The sequence below is a fragment of the Panthera onca genome, chromosome D3, assembly GCF_046562875.1.
Source record: "Panthera onca isolate mPanOnc1 chromosome D3, mPanOnc1 haplotype 2, whole genome shotgun sequence".
NCBI classification, from domain to species: Eukaryota; Metazoa; Chordata; class Mammalia; order Carnivora; family Felidae; genus Panthera; species Panthera onca.
Window position 1 is genome coordinate 15,063,664 of NC_138350.1, and position 20,577 is coordinate 15,084,240.

At 50.7% G+C, this 20,577-nt stretch overlaps 1 protein-coding gene across 5 annotated transcripts in view; it reads left to right on the plus strand.

The window, feature by feature from the left end:
* The window catches only part of BICDL1 (BICD family like cargo adaptor 1), a 103,438-nt gene extending 83,238 nt beyond the window's left edge, over window positions 1-20,200 (plus strand). For 2 of the 5 annotated variants that reach the window (XM_060612433.3, XM_060612435.3), the window contains exons 5-10: window positions 4,072-4,251; window positions 4,851-5,069; window positions 6,123-6,266; window positions 11,820-11,950; window positions 16,458-16,578; window positions 19,387-20,200. In XM_060612433.3, the coding sequence (XP_060468416.1) occupies window positions 4,072-4,251; window positions 4,851-5,069; window positions 6,123-6,266; window positions 11,820-11,950; window positions 16,458-16,578; window positions 19,387-19,548 (957 nt within the window). In that variant the 3' untranslated portion in view covers window positions 19,549-20,200. Of the gene's footprint in view, window positions 1-4,071; window positions 4,252-4,850; window positions 5,070-6,122; window positions 6,267-11,819; window positions 11,951-16,457; window positions 16,579-17,334; window positions 17,444-19,386 lie in introns of all 5 variants that reach the window. The other 3 variants (XM_060612436.3, XM_060612437.3, XR_009604139.3) reach the window with 2 other exon arrangements.
* Window positions 20,201-20,577: the final 377 nt, after the last annotated feature.

Genomic DNA, 20,577 nt, shown 5'->3' on the forward strand with positions numbered 1-20,577 from the left:
CGATTTTAATCCTTTTTTCAGATAAAGGACAAAAGGAAGTCTAAGTAGGCAGGGCAACAGGCCTGCACAGCCAGGGTAGCCCCGCTTTAATCTGGTTCACTATCTAGTTGGGGTTCTACTGCCTAACAATGATTTTTTAAACCACTGATTAAATCCAACCATCTTTTCTTTTTCAGGCTGAGAATAGGGATAAAAATTATTTTTGGAATGCCCAGTAAGTTGAAAAATTGGGCATTTTGCTAAACTCTTAATACCCAGTAAAGTATTCTGTCTGTCCTTCTCTGATTTATACCTACATGGGCATCTTACAGATGTGTGCAGGGACCTTGTCCCAGTGAGTAGGTGGATTTCATCATCAGGAAGCGTAGGCTCCACTCACTGTGGGGTGACCCAGGAGCAGGTGGCCTGCAGTGTAGACCTTGCTCTGACACTTAACATCATACCATCTTCGTTCCCTCAGTGTGAAACAAGAGAGCGCTCCCACTTCTGCCACCTCTGGTGGCATGAGTGTCATAAGCTCAGTGTGCTGTACAACAAGGATTTGGTGTCTTCCTTGTTGATAGATATATAAATATATTTAGTGACATCTTTCTTATATAAAGGATGATATTCCTTATTTTAGAGGTTTCTTATATTTAAGCCTCCTCTGATGTGTTGTTTTCTGCATATGTTTCTGGACCAGTTATTGACCAGACAGGGCAGACCTGTCCTGGTCTTTGATCCTCTTGCTGTTATAATTAATTAAGCACCCTCAAGTGCGCATGAGTAATTGAACTAATTTTGTCCAGTGCATAAGAACTTGTTCTTGTCTGTGCTGAACTTCTCCTGCTGAGATGTATGTGGAGTTACCTAGAAAATAATTGTAAAGCATTTTGCCAACTTAGTATGCCATTTGTAATTGTGCCAAATGCTTCTTAGGAATGTCCTTTTTCTTTCTTTTTTTTTTTTTTTTTAACCCTAATTTCTTCTTTCTGAGTTTTCTCAATACTGGGGCTGGAGGAGTTCCCACTGGACCAGCAGGTATTGCTGATGCATGGGAACCACGCAGAGCAGACTTGCCAGGGCCTTTTTCACTCTCTTAGCAGCCAGGCACCGGCTCTTCTGAGTTAAGGCTCTTCTGAGTCAAGATACTGGTGCTGTTAGCCAACCACGGTCTGCTCCCAACCAGCAGAGGTGAAGCCCTAGGGCATCTAAAGGATCCGCGTGGATGCTCTGCGAGGCAGCCTCCTCCATTCATGAGAACTGCAGAGCTCCGAGTTGCCACCACTGCTGCTCAGTGTCTGCATCTCTGCAGGAGCCACGGCTTACCTGGCCTGCAATCTGCAACAGACAGGACAGTGTCTGCTCTATTTTTAACGAACGGGGGTGACCCCAGAAATTCTAATGAAAGGATAAATTAGTTACATTTAAATCCCAGGACATTCTTTCCCCATCCCCAACTTCCAAAAAATCTTTTACAAGGGAGGGATGGGCAATCCACAAATACAAGAGCAGGAGACATTGCTCCTGTGCAGGTGTAGTATGCAGACAAGTGCAAACAGATGAAGGTTCTACGGGCAGGGCCTGTGTGTTAAAAGCCAAGTGTAGTGGTGGAGTGCACTAGTAGAGCATGGCATTTAGCAGCCATGGTGGAGTCGTGTCTTACCTCCAGCAAGAGGAACCTCACCGGGTAGCGGTACCCTGCTTGGACTCCACGAGAAAGGGGCCACAGAGTACGCCGAGAGGGGTGAAGTAGCGGCAGCAAGAGAAGGAAGGAGCCCTGGCTGTAAGCCATGAAAACTACATTGCTGTCTTCTCCACCACTGGCATCCCTCTCCTTCTCTGAGCCTTACACGCTGTGTAAGGCTCTTCCCAGGCCTGGGGCTTTACCTGTAAACTGTGAGGTATGACACAGAAAATAGCAGAGACCGCTTTTCTCCTGGGTTTGGGAATTCTTGGTATTTCTACTCACATATTTTTCCAAATCCGATCCCCAGTGTCTTTCCAGACCCTTTCCCCTTCATTTGTTTTTTCATTAAAATACGACATACATACAGCAAAACATAAAAATCCTAAGTGGACAGCCCAGTGAATTTTTACAGATATATACCCCCATGGAGCACCTGCATGGCTCAGTCCGTTGAGCATCCACCTCTGGTTCAAGTCATGATCTCATGGTTCATGAGTTCGAGTCCCACATTGGGCTCATTGCTGTCAGCACAGAGTCCTCTTCTGATCTTCTGTCCCCCTCTCTCTCTGCCTTTCCCCTGCTTGTGCTCTCTCTCTCTCAAAAATAAATCAAACATTAAAATACATACATATATGTATATACATATATATATGTGTGTGTGTATGTATGTGTGTGATATATATATCCCCGTGTAACACCCCCCAGATGAAGATAAAGCCCATTATCTGTATCCTACAGGCCTCCCTCTTGCCCTTCCTGGTCAGTATCTGACACTTGGTCAAAAGCAGACCTCTCTTCCACTTGCATCTCTTGTATCTGGAGGAAGGTTTAGAACTTTCGTACTTGAATTACACATTATATATTGTTTAATGTCAGGCTTTTGCTTGACGTATTATGTCTATGAAATTCATCCACGTTATGGCATATGGTAGCAGTGTGTTCTTTTCTCACTGCTGTGTAGTATTCTAGTATGTGACTGTCTCTCTCCGTTCTATATTGGCATTTGGATTGTTTCCCCATTTGTGGCTCTTTAAGATTATTTTATTTTTTCAAATGTTTGTCTATTTTTGAGAGACAAAGAGGTAGAGAGCAAACAGAGGAGGGGCAGAGAGAGAGGGAGACAGAATTCCAAGCTTAACCGACTGAGCCACCCAGGCACCCTGCCCCCGTTTGTTGCTCTGAAGGAAGAAGGCTGCTATAGACCTCTTGTGTGTCTTCTGGGCACATGTACAGCCATTTGTGTTGGGTCTGCACCTAGAAGTGGAACAGCTGGGTCATGGGACAGCTGTGTATTTCACTCAGTAGAAATTGCCCTACAGTTTCTCAGAGTGATTGTATATCTTCACTCCCAACAGCAGTGAAAGTCCTGGGTGTTCCACATCCTCATCAATACTTGGTATCATTATTATTTTGTGGCGGGTTTTTATTTTAGGTATTCTGGTGAGCATCTAATGGTACCTTACTTTGTATGCCTTTATATGTGTGTGTGTTTAGTTTTTTAATATGGGGAATTTCGGACATTCAAAAATAGGATAGTGTGATGATGCCCCAGTGTACCCCACTGCCAGCGATACAAACCAGTGAGCCCCAGTCAGTCCTGCCCCACATTCATTACATCTTCTTGATTCTCTCTCATACTATTTTGAAGTAAATCCGCAAATTTTTATAATTTCATCTGTAAACAAAGACTACCTCTAAATGATAACTTAAAAAAACACAGCCACAGGACTAGTATACCTAAGGGGAAAACAGCAGTATTTTCTTAATTTCAAATACCCAGTGTTCAAATTCGTAACTGCCTCATAAATGTCCCAGTTGCTCCTCACATTTTTTACTTGAATCAAGATGCAAGTTAAAATAGGCCTACACACTACAGTTGGTTGATATGTCTCTCAAGTCTCCTTTTAACCTATAGGTTCCAGACCTTTATCTTTTTTTTCTTAAAATATACATCGTAAAGGGGCGCCTGGGTGGCTCAGTCGGTTAAGCGTCCGACTTCGGCTCAGGTCCCGATCTCACAGTCCGTGAGTTCGAGCCCCGCATCGGGCTCTGGGCTGACGGCTCAGAGCCTGGAGCCTGCTTCGGATTCTGTGTCTCCCTCTCTCTCTGGCCCTCCCCTGCTCACACTCTGTCTCACTCTCTCTCTTAAAAATAAATAAACATTAAAAAAAATTTTTTTTAATATACATCGTAAAGAAGCTGAGCTGTTTGTCCTGTAGAATTTCCCAAATCTGGAGTTTACTGCCTGTACACCCCTGATGTAATCTAGCATGTTCTTCTCTCCTCTGTATTTTTCTGTAAATTGGTGGTTGGACCTAGAAGTGTGATCAGGTTTCGGGGCAGTTTTTCTCATTTGTTTGTGGTCGGGGAACCCTCACTACCTTTTGCTGTCTCTTTGAAAGCTGCACCAAAGCCAGCTGGAGCTCCAGGAGGTGCGGCTCTCCTACCGACAGCTGCAGGTGAAGGTGGAGGAGCTCACCGAGGAGAGGAGCCTGCAGAGCTCTGCCGCCACCAGCACGTCCCTCCTGTCCGAGATCGAACAGAGCATGGAGGCTGAGGAACTGGAGCAAGAGAGAGAACAGGTGCTGATGCCCCATCAGTCCAGCACACGAGATTGCCTGGGGACTTCAGGAGCCCGTCAGCCCTCCCTTGTCCAGTTCCTATGGTTCCAGCTCCAGCCTGGCAAGGGTCTGTGGCCCTGCACCTGTGTGAGCCCAGGCCTGCTGGCTGGAGCTGTCATGAAGCAGGCCCTGACCGGAGCGTGTCCCTGGCTCACTGTTACCCAGTGCCTCTTAGGAAATGCTTGTCGGCTAATCCTCAGCCTCATGCCTCTTGCATTGACTGGGCTCTAGAACATTCATGATCCATCCAGTTGGCTTTTTTTCATTCTCCTCACAACCACTCACTCCCCTAATCATGATTCCCACCACAGTATCCGACTGTATAGAGAAATGGGAGATGGGTAGAGGGCTGGAGAGTTAAGAACTGGGAGTCCGTATAGACGTACTAGGCCCAGCATAAGTATCCATAGTTCTTGGGACAGGTGATTTAAAAAAGAAAAAGTCTTTCTGCCAGAACTAGACTCTTGAGTGTCAGCATGTTGGGTTCCTACGCTAGGACGAGCTGAGTGGGGGCGGTCCTCCCTAGAGCCCATAATCAGGAACAATTCTCTGTGGGGCAGCTGAGACTGCAGCTCTGGGAGGCCTACTGCCAGGTCCGCTATCTCTGCTCGCACCTCCGGGGGAACGACAGCGCTGACTCGGCCGTCTCCACGGACTCCTCGATGGACGAGTCTTCGGAAACCTCATCTGCCAAGGACGTGCCAGCCGGCAGCTTGCGCACGGCCCTCAGTGAGCTCAAGAGACTGATACAGAGTATTGTGGATGGCATGGAGCCCACGGTAAGCGGCTGGGCCGAGAAGCTCCCCACCCCACAGGACCCGGCTAGTGGGAGGTTGAAAGCAAGCACAGGGGATGAGGTTAACCCCAGAAGTGGAACCTTAAAGAGTCTGTAGCAACTTTGAGCCTTTACTGTTTGAGAGGTCTGTGTGCTGGTGATCGAGCAGAGGGGCGGCGTCCAGGAATGGAAGTTCCAGAGTGCTCTTCCTGCAGACACTGGTGTATAAGTGGAGTCCTTTTTCCACATGGTTAAATCCAGGCCATGGTGGCCTCCAGTTCAAGGGCTTTCCTTAAAAGTTTTGGATGTAGAAATTTGAATCCCGGTGAAAACTGCAAGTTATTTTTCTGTAGCTCATTGGTCCTCGTGATGGGGTTAGCTGAGAATAGGCAAACTGTCCAGACTGGAAGCCTCTGCTGAAAGGATACAAGGGAGCACGGAACGATGAGAAGATCAGCAAGGGCCTTTTAGAATTCCAGATGTGGCTCCTCTTGTGGAGATGAGGAGTGTTCCTATGGGCTTCCTGGGCAGACTGGCGTTTCTTCCAGCTTCATGACAGATTTCCATTCACACCCCCGGCTCTCAGGCAGTTGTTTCACTTCGAGTTCCATCCTCCTACAGAATAGTTAACGTCTTTCTACCCATATTACATGAAGTCATGAAAGGGTGGTTGTCCTTACCTGAACATGTCGTGTTGGTGTGTGGAAGGTACTGTACTGTGGAGGCTGGGTCACTGGGGGAAGGGAGAGGTCAGAGGGAGGTGTGCTGTTCATGCGACTTCCCTGAAGCCTGAAACAAAAATAAATGTCTAGCTAATGTTTGCAGATCAAAATTGGGCAAGAGAATCTCTCTCCTCTAACTCTGTCTTCCCTCCTTTGTCTCCTCTTTTCTCTGCCTGTCTCTCCCTCCACTTCTCCACCCCATCTCCTCTATCCTGCTCTCCCCCAAACTGATCCATCCCTCCCGTCTCACTTCCCCCTCTCTCCCACTAACCATCTCACCACACCCGCCCCTGCTCTCACCATCTCTGTGGTTGGTGGCTCTCTTTGGCTGTCAGAGCTCCCGGAGAATTGATGATGACTCCTTAGAAGAACAGATAAGGCAGACCAGTGAGGACTCAAGAGCCCTAAGGGAACTCATGGAGGGAGAGAGGGGTAAACTGAGGCAAAGCCTAGAGGAGCTGCAGCAACTCCACAGTCAGGTGAGCACCCCCATCCTCGGTCCAGTGCAGGGAATGTACCGGTGACCCCTCCCCCACAAGACTCTCTTGAGACCCTCGTGAGTTTCCCTCTCTCACGTCTCAGAAGTGGCTCTGCTCTCACAGATTCTCAGAGGACAGTGACCTGAAGTTGAGGTGAGCTCAAGAGAAGAGCACGGCCCTCTGGTTTAGCCCAAAGTAAAATTGTTAGGGATAAGAATAGCTGACCCTCCATTTCCTCCGGCGACATGCTGCCTTCCACAGAGCCCATATTATCTGGTGGATTCTGACAGTTTAAAGTGCCACAGCTCTCAGGACATTCACGGATGTTTTTCCAGCAGCTTCTGAGCAGGGAAGTTTGCAAACCAAGGAGCAATTGATCTTTGCAGGCCTGTTCTCTCTTTGTAATGCCATCACCTCCGCCAGCCTGTTTTTCAGCTTTAGAAGCACTTACTGCTGCCCTTGCTGTTCCTTTCCTGTTTGATCATGACTTTATCTCTTGAGAATCCTGGAGAAGGGCGTCTGTATTCCGATCTGAAAAGTTTTAAAAGGCTTAGGAGCAACCCCACCCAGAAAGGAGCTTCTAAATTCTATCCTAGGAGGTAAATAAGGCCCTTCCTTTTGACAGGGTTACGTGTAGTGTGCTGTCCCACTTGGGAGGGGGGGCACCAAACAGGTAGCATTTTAAACCCTGCCCCCACCCAGCCTGCCCCCTTCCTCCCTTGTCCAAAGCTGGTGGTCCCTTCCTGCTGCACCTGTTGCTGAGAGATGGAAGGTAAACCTGGCGTTTGTTTCAGTCCGTAGTTATTAAATTTAAAAGACCCTATAGAAATAAACTCTTTTGGGGGGTCATGCCCATTAGATTTCCTAATATAAATCTCTTCGAAGGTGTTGGGAGCCCCACCTGCAGCTATTGCTGTACTCTTCTTTCTGGGAGTGACCAGATAGCGAGGACAGAAAGATGCTATGAAAATGGTAGCTCATTTCTGGCCAAGCCCTAAAGAATGGGATTGAGCCGCCAAAGACATTCTCATGCCTAAAACCTGAGTCCCTCAGGCAGTCGTTAAGGCCAGGGAGGAGTTCAGACCTAGCACAGGTCTTCACACTGTAAGAATACAAACAGGACAAAGTGGATCTGAAAACTCTTAGGGTTAATAAAAGTTTTGTTTACTTTAAAGCCTATTTAAATTTCTGTGGGGGTGTTCTGCTTATCAGCTCTTTGATATTGCCTGGGTTTTTTTGTTTTGTTGCTTCTCAGAATTACAAAACTAGAAACAGCAGAAGGCATTATTCAGAAGCATAAGCAAGGTGCAGGTTGCTGAGGGTCTGGATGCAACTATTTCCGAACTTATCTCCTCCACCAGGGAATCTTCCTTAAAAGTTCAGCTGATAAGTGGTTTATGCCAGATAACCCATCAAGCAGATAGTTACACTCAGTCCCATGGGGTTAGAATTGGGCCTCTTGAATGGCTCATCTCTCCCCAGAAGCGTAGTCAAAGCAGCAGATCTCTTAGCCAAACCACACCCATCCAAAGCCATCCCATGGAAGCAACACTGACCTCCCGAGGCAGTGGGCAGGATGCAGACTGGATTCCAGAATGCCAGTAGAAATGGTAGCCAGCACAGCGGGCACAACATTCCTCATGCAGTTGGTGGGGCAGCTACCGAGCACGGACCGTGTACCACTGCTGCACTAGACCCTGACAAACACAGAATGAACAGGACAGCACTCCTGCGCTCCGCAGCCTCTCCTGGAATTGTGAGAAGAGTCAGACCAGCTCTGTACCCTGCCGTGGGGGTGTGGGGGGAGTGGGGGGGGATGACGGGGGTGGGAGGGGGGCGTGGAGGCAGAGTCCCAACAAGGCAATGCAAAACCAAAATTCCAGCAGGCAGCTCCTAGACTAGGGTGAGACCTCAGCCAGGGGCTGATCCAGCCTCCCAGCCCACTGCATTCCTACCAGAGAGTGTGCTTTTTCCTCCTGGAGACTGGGCCAGAGGTAAAAAATGTGGGACCTGGAAGATGAAGTGATCTGACCCTCAGAAGCCTATCCAATTTTTAAAAGGGAGTCCAGGTTTCATTTAATTCATAATTGTGTTTGAGACCAGAATCCATAACCAGACTGCCCCACACCCTTGCGCCGTGGAGAGCCCCTTCCCCACGGCTTTGCCGGCTCCTGTTTCACCAGGGCTGACTGGGGTCTGGACGGCTGCTGAGAGGCAGGGAGGACCTTCAGAGCAATATAAAAAACAGTTATCTGTGGAGCCCCTCTGCCGATTCTCAAGCCAGTAAACCAGGCTGTGGGAGGTGCAATAAGAAACAGTCCCAGTCCTGTGTTTGGCTCCTTTATAGGGCCTGACAGGAGCGCTGGCCAGTTACTCCAGAAAGGGCATGAAAGCACAGTGGAGCATGTAGTGGGAACACAAGGCCTTCGCTAATGAAATCTTGGTGACCCTCCTCTGTGAAATCTCCCTGTGTTCTCTCTCCTCCATCTTTCTAGCCACTGCCCTATTTCAGACCTTCACTCTTTCACACCCCAGCTTTGGTCGTATTTCCCCCAGCCCACTTAACCTCCACAGGATTTGGATTGATCTTCCTGAAGCACAGCTTGAAATGAAATACCCTTACAAGTTTTGGATTGACTTCCTATCATTAAGTAGTGGGAAGCCTCTAACCCTCGTGGCCCCCACAGTCTGGCTGCATTCTGGCCATTTAGCCTCTTTTCCTGTTGTTTCCATCTCCCCTCCTTTGTTTTAGCAGAATTGAACATGGGCTATGATAGGGCATGGCACACACTCCCTGTGCCTTCCTCACATCTGGGCCTTTTCCCCGGCCCTTTGCCTCTGTCCAGAAGATTCTCCCTGCCACCTGTACATATCAGCCCTACTCAGCCTTCAGGCCTCACTTCCTCCTTCAAACTCTTTTGGTTCCCTCCCTCCTGGAGCCCCCGGCCCTGCTTTCTCATGGTTCTCTCATTCAACAGCTCATCTTCCCAGTCAAACCTTAGACCCCCACGAGGACAAGCTTGAGGTCCGACTTCTCTTTGTCTTTTCCTAAAGCAAATAATTATTGAATGAAGGGGCAAATAAAGCCCTAGATGTAGGACTTCAAGATGTTTTCCTTGATCCTGTTCAATCGTGAGGACACTACCTTATGTGGGAAAAGTGGATTTAGGGGTGGCTATAACCTAAGTCAGTGTATAAACAAGCCAGGTTAGTCCTCATGACGACCATCAGCGAGGAGGTTCGCACTGGTGCAGAGAAGAGGAAGGAGGAGAGCTTACCGCCAGGCACCGAGCTTGGTCCCTGATGTCATTAATCTCATTTGATCCTCACAACAACTTGATGAAGGAACTACTTATTTTTACTCCTGCTTTTTATGAACAGTGTGGGCAGCTCAAAGAAGGTAAGTCCCTTGTTGTTTCTGAGGCAGATAGCTGATGGTCCTACCTTAACCAAGTTTTCCAGACCAAAGCAAAAAGCTCTTGTGGACTTTTATCTGGAGCATATTAAATGTTGGCATTTCCTGCCTAGCATGTAGTTTTATCTGTAGCTTACTCAGCTTGTCTGGCCCACAGCCAACCCAAGGCCATGTTAGGGTTTATTTGGTCTGAGGAGGTCTGACTCTCTCTCTGCCAGGTACTTCCCGAGTCTTGAGTTCCTGGCCTACCAGGCTGCAGAACCTGCTAGTATGTAGGGTGAGGCTGGGTTTCTGACCAGCATCCTGTGGACTAGCTGCACCCTATGGCCTCTGCAGGTGCCCCAGCCTGTTCTTCCCCAGGGCTTCTAGCCCTGCTCACCACAACTGTCCCCACCACGAAAGCACAGAGCACCTGGTCCTGATGTTCCTCATCAGGCACCTAAGAGTACCAAATCCATTGCCCACAGTAACAGCGGACTGTCTGGTATGCCTCTTCACTGTTGAGTATCCTCTGATTTCTTCCTGAGTAGCTGATTTCCTCTTCCCTGGTAGCTGGCAAATCTGCCGTCTCAGTCTAGGGAGTCCGAAGCATCTCCAGGGAAGCTTGATCTTCAGGCTTGATCCTGGGGCCTTTGCTCAATTTCAGTCTGTCTGAAGATGATTAGGCCTGGGACTGGAGTAGGGGAGTACATTGAAATGGTAGCATCTGTCCCCTTGTGAGAGGGCTAGAGCTATATACATGGATCCTCCCTTCAAAAAATGTCCAAGTACGTGCAGTATTTAACAAGAGGGCGGGGCCAGTCATCCTGACTCCAGTCTGAGCTTACTGACTGGGAAGAAGGGGCTCACCCTTGCATTCATTCAACAAGTATTTACTGAGAGTTCTACCAAGCAGGATGTCCAGTTGCAAACAACAAAAACTCGCTCTGCTTAACTTAAGCAGAGAGAGAGGGAGAGACTATATTGGAATTAGGTCTGATAGCTTATAGACTTGACAGGAAGGCTGGAGAACTGAGCTCCAAAACAGGAAGAAGCCATGGGAAGTGAGGCCACAGAAGGAATCTGCTGTCCATGTAATAATTTTACCCCTGGCCTGTGGCTTTGCCGACACCTCAAGGACTACAGTCCCAGGTGGGCTGTGTGATTGGCAAGTCTAGGTCACACACATATCCATGCCTGTGTACCTAGGAAATGATGTGTCTCTCCTCTTTTGGCTTCCTCAGTGGGGGGTGTATCCCCTGTCTTCCACCAAGACTCATGCAACCAGGAATGTCCCCCAGATAGGAAAGGATTTGGGATGATGACTAGCCAAAAATATGACAACTGTCCACTGCACAAGCAGTTTGGGATCAAGCACTGAACACAGGCTCTGAGATGCACAGATGAATAGGCTGTGCTTCCTGCTACTGCAGAGCTCTCGTGGGTAGGGTAAGCTGTGGTCACTGAGCGAGCCGCCAGGAAGGGCACGGTGCCACCAAAAGATGACTCCCAATGAATAGGCTGTGGGGCCATTCACTGAAGCATAGACCACAGAAAAGGTAGCAGGTTTAAAGTGAAAGATGATGACATCACATAGGTGTCTAAATTCCATCTGGCTTTGACCCGGGGAAGTTGAATGATCAGGCTGCCGCAAGTGCTGTCACAGAAATGGGAGCCAGGGCCCAGGCTTCGGGTCCAGCTGGGGTCCTGTGGATAGCAATGTTTCATGTTGAGTGCAACATGGCTGGAAACAAAACTTGAGTCCCTACCCCCAAAAATTTGTTTCCAAGCCCCGATGCATGTGTGGTCTTCATTAGTTCCCTGGGAGTGCCTTGTGGTGGAAGTGGCGGTGTGTGGTGGGCTGCCTATAAAGGGAATCTGGCATGCTGATTGCCTTCCAGGGCTGAATTTCATCCCCCACGCCCCCCCACCCCACCCGGCCCTGGCCAGTGGGCTCCAGCCTAGCATGCGGCATCCTTTCTCCAGAAGAGATGGGCCTCCCTCAGAGCCAGGGGCCGTGGAAGCTACATGCCCACACCACACACAGGCTCTGCACCTGCCTGGGGCTTCTTGTTCCTTTCTGTCTCTTTGAGGGAAACACTGCAGGCCAGGCCAGCAGCAATGATGTCACCACATCCATCCCTTTGGTCTCCTGTTAGGTGACACTGCTGAGTGTGGAGATGACTGCACTGAAGGAGGAGAGAGACCGACTCAGAGTGACGTCTGAGGACAAGGAACCAAAGGAGCAGCTTCAGAAGGCCATCAGGGACCGGGATGAGGCCATTGCGAAGTGAGTGGGCGTGGTGTGTTTAATTTTACTTGAATCACAAGCAACATGAGTATATGCTCAGTTTTAAAAGTTAAAGCATACAGAAGAATCCAAAAGTGAAAGTGTTTCCCTGCTACCCATCCTCACCCCCAGCGTCTTTCTTCTCCCCAGACAACACTACTGTTGGAAGCTGGGTATATGTTTTTTGCAGATCTTTTTCCTGTACATGTGCAAGTGTAGAGCGATACAGTGGTTTGGGCATTTTTAAGTATCCATGGGCTGATGCTCTACATGGCTTGTGTTTTTTTCCACTTAGATCTTAGTTTTCCAATTTCGTTATATGTGTCTACCTCAACTTCTTTATTTTGAGGGGTGTTGTTTTTATTATGGACATTTTCAAGCATACACAAAAGTAGAAACAAGTAAGATGAATCCCTAACTTCCTGCCTGTTGGTTTCAACCCCAATCAGCAGATGGCCAGTACTGTTTCATCTATATCCCCACCCACTTCGTCCACCACCACCCCCACTGGACTGTATGAAAGCACATCACAAGATACTTTAGCATCTCATCCATAAACACTTCCGTGTGGATCTCCACCAGAAAAAGACTTTCTGGGGCGTCTGGGTGGCTCAGTCGGTTGAATGTCCGACTCTGGATTTTGGTTCAGGTCATGATCTCACACTGGGCATGGGGCCCGCTTGGGATTCTCTCCTTCTCCCTCTCCCCTTTCCCTGCCGGTGTGCACTCATGTTCTGTCTGTCTCTTTCTCTCTCTCTCTCTCACACTCACTCACTCAAGAAAAAGACTTTCTGTAAAACACACAACCACAGTACAGTTGTCACACTTGAAAAAAACGTATCATTTGTCTCCTAGAGCTTTTCTGCATTCTGAGTTTGATGCATTCTCCGACTGCATTTCCAGTAAACTGGTCATATTTTATTCATGTTTTGGGTTTTCTTTAGCAGGGAAGAAATGCATTCTCTTACATTCAAAAGATTTGGAAGTGCATTGGCAAAAAAACATATTTGCATATTCCCCATTCCCCTTTAAATTATTTGTTATCATGCATTCAGTCTATCCTAGTTACTGAGTGTACAGAGATAAAAGGTACTAAAAATGTGTCTGCTTATAGAGCCCTTTGCAACACATTTTGCCCTCTGTGTCACTTTAGTGTTTACAGAACACCTTCATCCTTTAACCCCCAGCCACAGCAAAGAATAGACATTTTTAATGCCCATTTTTACAGATGAGGAAACTGAGACACTGTCCCCAAGACCACAGCCAGTGGTGATCCCTGGCCTCCTGACTCCTGTCCCCACACCTTTTCCCCTTACCACCCAGGCTACTTGTCAGGAAACTAAAAAGAGGTCATTTGAAACAAATTGTAAGTAGATACTGTATGCCTTTTTAAAAAGTAGAAGGTAATTTCTGACTTTAAAATTGTAACTTCCCCACACCTTTCCCCTTCCACACACATTTGTCCCCTTCCTTCTGTTCTCTTCAATCATTTCATCAGCTCCATTAGTTTTACTTTTTCTATCTGGCCAGGACTTTATGTCAGACTGCTCGACAACTTCCAGTCCATTTAGGAGGTATGTTCCGCGAGGCTCCCAAACAAACCTGTGCATCTTTGCCACTGTATTGTGAATACTTGATTTATTAGTGAATACTTGAATAGCAGTGTAATAATTTGGAGTGGGAGCATACTTTTATGATAACAAAGGGTGAAATTGTGTCATACAGTTCGGGAATAAAATGGTAAAATTAAGGTGCTAATTGTGGAAGCCTCTATTGGGAATAAAAGGCAGAACGACGTTAGAAATAGAGAATGGCTGGTCACCTTCTCTCAGCTGGACAAGCAGAAGAGAGCTGAACATCAAGCTCTGACCATATTCTGCCATCAGCATGGGAGGTGGGCGATCCAACCCGAGAAAGTACCAGGGCACAGGAGAGAAGACAGAACAGGAGTTATCCAGTCCCGTTCCCTTAGTAAGTGGAACCCAGCTCTGACATCTGGGTGACTGAGGAAGCCAGCAAGTCTCCACAAAACCTTGAAATGAATGTCTTCGTCTTTTGTCAGAGGAGGCCCAGTGAACCTCCTGGCATCTGACCAACGGAGCTGATTTGCAGATTGTCCTTGCTGAGTAGGGAGAACTCTGCAGTGAGGCCCCTGCCCTTCATGGACCCTATATATTAGGCTGGCCCTTAGGGAAGGTGTTAGTTAGATCACTCCAGTAGGATAGCTTTTTTTCTATCCGTTAGAAATTAAACTCTTAGTATACAGAATTGACACAACAGACCTAAGGAATCATTTAAATGTGGGGAGTGGCCTATACTTTGTATAGGACCTTAGGAGTTTTACAAGATGTTTTCATTTACATCATCTCTGATTCTGCATCCTGACCACTTTAGAATCACCTGGGGAACACCGTGGATGCCAGGGCCCTCTCCAGAACATTTCAATCTGAATCGCCTAGTTTGGGGCTGCTTGTTAAAAGTGCCCCCCAACCCCCACCCCATGATTCTAGTGTGTAGTCAGAGGAGTGAGAACCCCCAAGAAAAATAACTTCCCTCTCTTCACCAGCTACAAAAACCTTATTAAGGTGTTCTTTATCCCACACGGTAGATGAGTTTCAGAAAAGTTAAGTAATGATTTTATCTCCTTGCAGGTAAATGGCCCTCACTAAAAACAAAAATGTGGGGCTGGCAGCCTAACAAAAACAAAAAAAAAGTCAGTTACTAGTGGTTTCATTTAAATAAGGAATTCTAGCCGTTTGAGGCATTGCTTTTTAAAATTCTGATGAACATATTGATGAGCGGCCTCTGCAGCTTAGCTCTCCTGCTCTGGGGTGTCTCGTGAATGATAAACACCAAGATTCTCTAGTGAGCAAATGTTCTCTAGAGTGCAGTCCGAGGCTGGAATGCAGAGGTCAGCAAGACTGGCCTTGTTTCCGGAGTTTTCTGGAAGGAAGGGTCCCTGCTGTGTGCCCCTTGGTCCGCACATTCTGGGGTGTCCAGGCTTCTCGTGGCGCCACCTGCTGGCAGATGCCCTGCCACTCTTGAGGCTGCAGCTGTCTCCGGTGCGAGGGGGGGTGGGGTGGGGGGAGGCAGGCGTCCATGGCAACCGGTGCCACGCAAGGATTTCCGCTGTTTACCGCCAGCCAATGGCAGCGGGCATGACAGGGCTCCCTGAGACGTCTGAGACCTGAGACGCCGGCCCTCATTGGACGTCCTCAGTTCCTGGCCCCTCAGCCGCAGTGCGGTGGGCGGACTGGGGTGTTGCAAGCCTTCTGGACCGGCTTTCCTGGGAAAGGCGGACGGGGCGCCGTTCTGCGGCCATGAGGTGTCTGGGGAGGTGACTGGACGGGTAGATTTGTGGCCAGAGAGGAAGTACTGGTCATGGCGGCGGCCCCGAGAGCTTTACCCCCACCTACCCTACCTCCCAACCACGCTTCCCTTGGTGCAGCCCCTGTCCGAGGCCCCAGCAAGGAGGCCTCTATAGGCAGGTCCTGTAGCTGTCCTTGGGACGGGCACCTGGGTCGCTGGCCCTGTGCATGGAGGCATTTTTGCATTGCCATTGGGAATGCAAAAGGTAGCAGTTGATAATGGGGGCTAAATAATGTCCAGTTTGGCAGGTGGGCAACCTGTGTTCCTTGGCAGAAGCTGTTCAGTTAGTGTCTTATATTTTTTAGTCCCATTCCCCCAGCCCTGAAAAAATTTAATTTTGTTTTGCGTTGAACAACTATGATTTAAGAATGTTGGAAAAGGCAAACAGAGTAATATGTGAAACATACTAAACTATGAAAATACAAAATGCAAAAGTATGTAGGATCCCATCAACGATCATCCAGAGATAGCCAAATAGACTTTTTTTTTTTTTTTTTTTTGTATGACCTTTTTTTCTTTTACAAAGCCAGTATCCTGTTAGACCTTGTCTTGTGCTTTTCTCCAACTCAGCAAAACGTCGTATTTCCCCACTGTTTGAATATTCACTGTCGTGGTTGGTTGTGATGACTGTGTTCTACCATATAATTGTTCTGCCAACAATTGTTGGCAACTATGATTAGCTAGGCTGTAGTCACCACCACTATGTGGCTACTTTGGCACATGTGTGGCCTCTTTAGGATAGATCCCTTGGGCCGGGGGCATTGCTAGTGAAAAGGAGGGGCCAAGAGGATAAGGGCCTTATCTCTCATGGGGACTGGCCTTTTTGGGGAGGGATTAGCAACTTCATAGTACTGTGTGAGGCCTTTGATCTCCTCTGGGTTCCAGTCTTCCTCAGTATCCTCCTCTCAAAACTGCTCTTCATCCATGAGATGGGGAGGCAGGGGCTCCCTTCACCCATAGGTCGTCAAAACAGTTGAGAAAAGGGATATGAACCCGTGCTGTGAACTTTCCGGCTTTCTACAAATAACATCCTGGTTACTGTCACAGCTCCTATTTGTTGCGAGTTTAAGGTCGGAGTCTGTCTCCTCGTCCTGTGGACCCCAGGTGCCCACGTTCATCCTGGCTTGTCTGTTTTCAGGAAGAATGCTGTGGAGCTGGAACTTGCCAAGTGCAAGATGGACATGATGTCACTGAACAGCCAGTTGCTGGATGCCATTCAGCAGAAACTGAACCTCTCACAGCAGCTTGAGGCGTGGCAGGTAAAGAGCCCTGAGTCCCTGGGGTGAGTGAAAACAGGGCTTGGGGGAAGGGGGGGGTGGGAGGGTCTTCAAACCCAAGCAGCGCGTGAGGAGAGTTTGTTACTAGAGGGTCCCGTGCATGTGGGTGAGTCTCCAGGGAGGAATGCCTGAGGATGCTTCCAGAGCGGTGGGGCAGGGGCTTCCTTCAGCTGGTCATCCCAGTTTTGTTTAAATTAGCTGGAAAGAAGTAGCTGTTAACACAGAGGGCCCAGGAAGCCCTATTTGGTGGAACCGAAATTCACAACTGGATGTAGTTCGTCAGCTGCTGCCCTTCCTTTTCTCGAAAGCCAGCTTCATTTTGCCAGAGAGCACTATCCTGGGGGAAAGGGGTCTTTGGGTCATCTCCAGGACCACCATGTTCAGAGTCCCGTCCGCCTGCTCTGCCCCAGCCCCAGCACAGCTCCCCTCTGGGCCAGGGCTGTCCTTGCTCTTTGTTAATGAGGTTCGAGTGGTACGATTTCAGGATATGGGTGTATCTATTCGTGTTTCTCCCCCAAGAAATCCTCAGGAGGCCAGGAAAGAGCCCACCACCCCCACCCCCGGCTGGGGGACGGGTTAGCAGTGACCATTCCCCCGAGGGCCCTGCGGGGCTGGCTGCAGGAGCACAGCCCCCTTCCCCAGAGACATGGTCCCTGACCCCTCAGCCTCTCGCTCACGAGCAGCTGGCCGTCCCCTGGCTTACGGCCCCTGTTCTTCTCTCTTCTCTCCCGGCTACAGTTTGCTTCCTCAGGGCTTTTTACTATCTGGCTCCTTTGGTTTCTGATCTAGTGGCCTTTCTCAGTTCCCGTATCAACAGCTTTAGTTGTACACCCCTCCTGCCTTTGAGGTGAGATCGACCCCCCGTCCCACCCACCCCAACCCCGCTGCCATCACAGTCCCGCCCCTGCCGCCTTCCTGTGTGTGGCCCACCGTGTTGTGTGTGCCAGCGTCCGGCGTCATCTCATGCCGTGTGCCATGCCGTCATTTGCAGCTCTCCTCCCATCACCGCGTCCAGTGAACATGCAGCTCGTAGGCCAGGACCACCGGGCCGGCCCCTTTTTGACTGGCTAAGCCCTGATTTCTTGGTGCTCCCTCCTCATAAATGGGCTGTTTTGCCCACACAAGTACTGGAAGGGGTGGAATTATAAGCGGTTCATGCATGCGTCTGTACGAAGTTCTAAAGGGATGCATTTCGTGGGATTACACAGTATAAAAAATGCAATTTGCAATTGCCAGAAAAAGCATTGGCACCTCAAAGGGTTTCTGTTTGGAGGACCCTGTAACATTCCCAACGTACGTAACAGATTTTACTGAGCATGTCCTAAGTGCCGGGCACTGGGCCCAAGATTCGGCAGGGGGACCTCAGGCAGAGAGCATGCCCCCTATTTCTGTGAGGAGGAGAGGCGCTGGAAGAAGTTGAGTGTGAAGAAAGAGGAGAGGAAAGTGGGAGAGCAGGACACGGACAAGGGTAGGGAGCAGGACGTCCACCCTTGCTGCTACCCGGGGCCGGGGTCAGGAAAGTCCCTTTGTTTCACACCGAAACCTGCAGAGAAGTTAGTGTGACACCACGTGGTGACAGCGTGGGTGTGAGTGCAGGAGGTGATGGACAAGGTGGGGGGGGGGGGGGGTGCCAGCCCCACTTCTGCCCGGGCCCTCACTGTCCTGCGCTCCGGCAGGACACGAGCCCGCTGACTCGCCCCGAGGCGTCCCGGAGCCCACTGGGTTTAGGGGTGAAGAGATCAGGCAAACACTTGTTACGTTCCTGCTGATGTTCACTAGACAGGGCTGTTTGTTTCTAAGCCAGTAGTTTTCATACTTTGTCGGTGGCAGAATGCTTGGTCAAGTGGAATCTTGTGCAGAATCGGAATCTAATAACTAGAATGGAGAGAGGGTGGAGCTGCTCTGCCCAAAAGCCCCTGGGGGGCGGGGCGGGGCGGGTAACAGATGCTCTAGATGCTGTGCTGTAAGGCGGCCGAGGTGAGGGGGGCATTTTCTAGGCAACTTTACCAAACCGGGGAAGGGTGCCGCCCCAGTGAAGAAGCCAAAGATCTGGGCCTAAGCTGGAGCAGGGCGGGCAGTGAAGATAGTGATGCCCGCGGCCTGTGCCACACCTGTGCTGAGCCATGCCAGCAGAGGGCAGCCGCGTGGGGTCGCTAGTGGGGACGGCGGCACCTGGGAGCCTGTGTCCTTGCCGCGTGGGGCTGCCAGTGGCATCTAGGCACCAGTGGTGCGAGCTGGTGTAACCTGAAGGGGGCAAAGGGACAAGAGAAGCCCCCTGAGGCTGACCCTTTGGACTGGAGAGCTGGCGGGCGACATGATGCTAGGGCCTCTCGGGAGGGGTGCCGGAGAGAGACACCCAGCCCCAAGAGCGCGGGAGGCAGGGCAGAGGAGGCCAGTCACAGGCAAGGCCTGGGTAGAGACAGGGAAGTAGCAGCGTGGGCCCGGGCCTGCCCTGCTCTGGGCTTGGAGCAGGGCCAGACCCGCGGTGGGGCCTGCCAAGCAGCCAAAGCCAGCAGGGAGACGCCCCAGGCCCTGAGGCTGAGGTGTCAGTGGCTCCTGTGCATCCGGGCATCATGTCTACATTTGCTGTCTTCTTGGTCGAGGCGGCCTGGCTGTGGCCCCGTTCAGTCATCTGGTCTCATCCCATCCTCCTCCTCCTCCTCCTCCTCCTCCTCCTCCTCCTCCTCATCATCATCTTGCGTCCTTCTGACATTTGCTCCCTGTCCCCGCCCCTGCCCCCGCGGCACCAGGTCGGAGCCCTGCTCAGCCCGTTCGCTCTGCCCTCTGCAGGATGACATGCACAGGGTCATTGACCGGCAGCTGATGGACACGCGCCTGAAGGAGCAGAGCCGGCCTGCTGCCGCCCTCTCGGGGGCCCGGGGCGCGGGGCGCGGGGACGAGCCCAGCACCGCCGAAGGCAAACGGCTCTTCTCGTTCTTCAGGAAAACTTAGGCTGGGAGGAGTCAGGCCAGCAAGGACGGGCGACTTTGGACTAGAGGTGACTGAAATGGGGTGCTTGCACGAGGGCTCCCCTGGGCCAGCTCGGCGGCCGCACTGCCCACCTACACCGGGGCCGAGTCGTCTGGGAGGGCCCACTCGGCCTCTGAAGGCTGCCCTCAGCAGAGGGATAGGCGGCAAGCCCTGTCCCCACTGCCAGGCCACACCCAGCCTGGGCTTCCCCTGGATCCGCTGTCGTTGAGCGGGGCTCAGGCTGTCTCCAGAGCGGGCCCTTGCTTGGGCTCTGCCACTCAGACCCAGTGGATCGCAGCCCACCCCGCCCACCCCTCAGTGGCTCCCGAATCCAACCCCAGGCACTGCTGCGCCCCGCCCCACCCCCAATTTTAGATTACGGGGAACAGAAGGAATGGAGGCTGTTCTCTGCATGCCTCAGGAGGCTGTCGTGGCCCCCAGCTGGCCTGAGCTGCGGGGGCCTGGTGCCTACAGGACACCGGGCCCATGGCTAAGCCTCCGTCTCTCCCCCCCAGCCTCTGGCCCAGGGAGTAAAGGGGGAAGCGGCTCCTCACCCACGTGCATGCACCTCTGCCCAGAGCACCTCTGCGGCAGGAGGCCCAGCCTGCAGGGCCTGACGGCCGGGGGCTCTTCTCTTGGCTGATGCCATCCCGAGCTCAGGAGGAAGGGCCCTGCCCTGCTGGCCACCACTGTTCTTCCTCCCTGGCCTCCAGGCCAGCCAGTGTTCTCATGGGCCCTCTGCAGGCTTTAGCCAATCCAGCCCTTTCCCCATCATGGGGCCAGAGCGAGGAGGGGGTCTCCTCCTCTTCCGGGGGCCCCCTGCTCCCCTCACACATACAAGGTGTTGGCTCAGCCGAGCGAGTCCAGGCCACAATGGCCCCAGAGGGGTCTGCAGTCAGCCACCTCCACCTCAAGGGCAGCACTGGCACCACAGGGCGTCTGCCTCCAGATACTGCCCGCCAGGCCTGCAGAAGGATGAATCCTGCAGCCTGCTGCTTCTGCTCCTTCCTC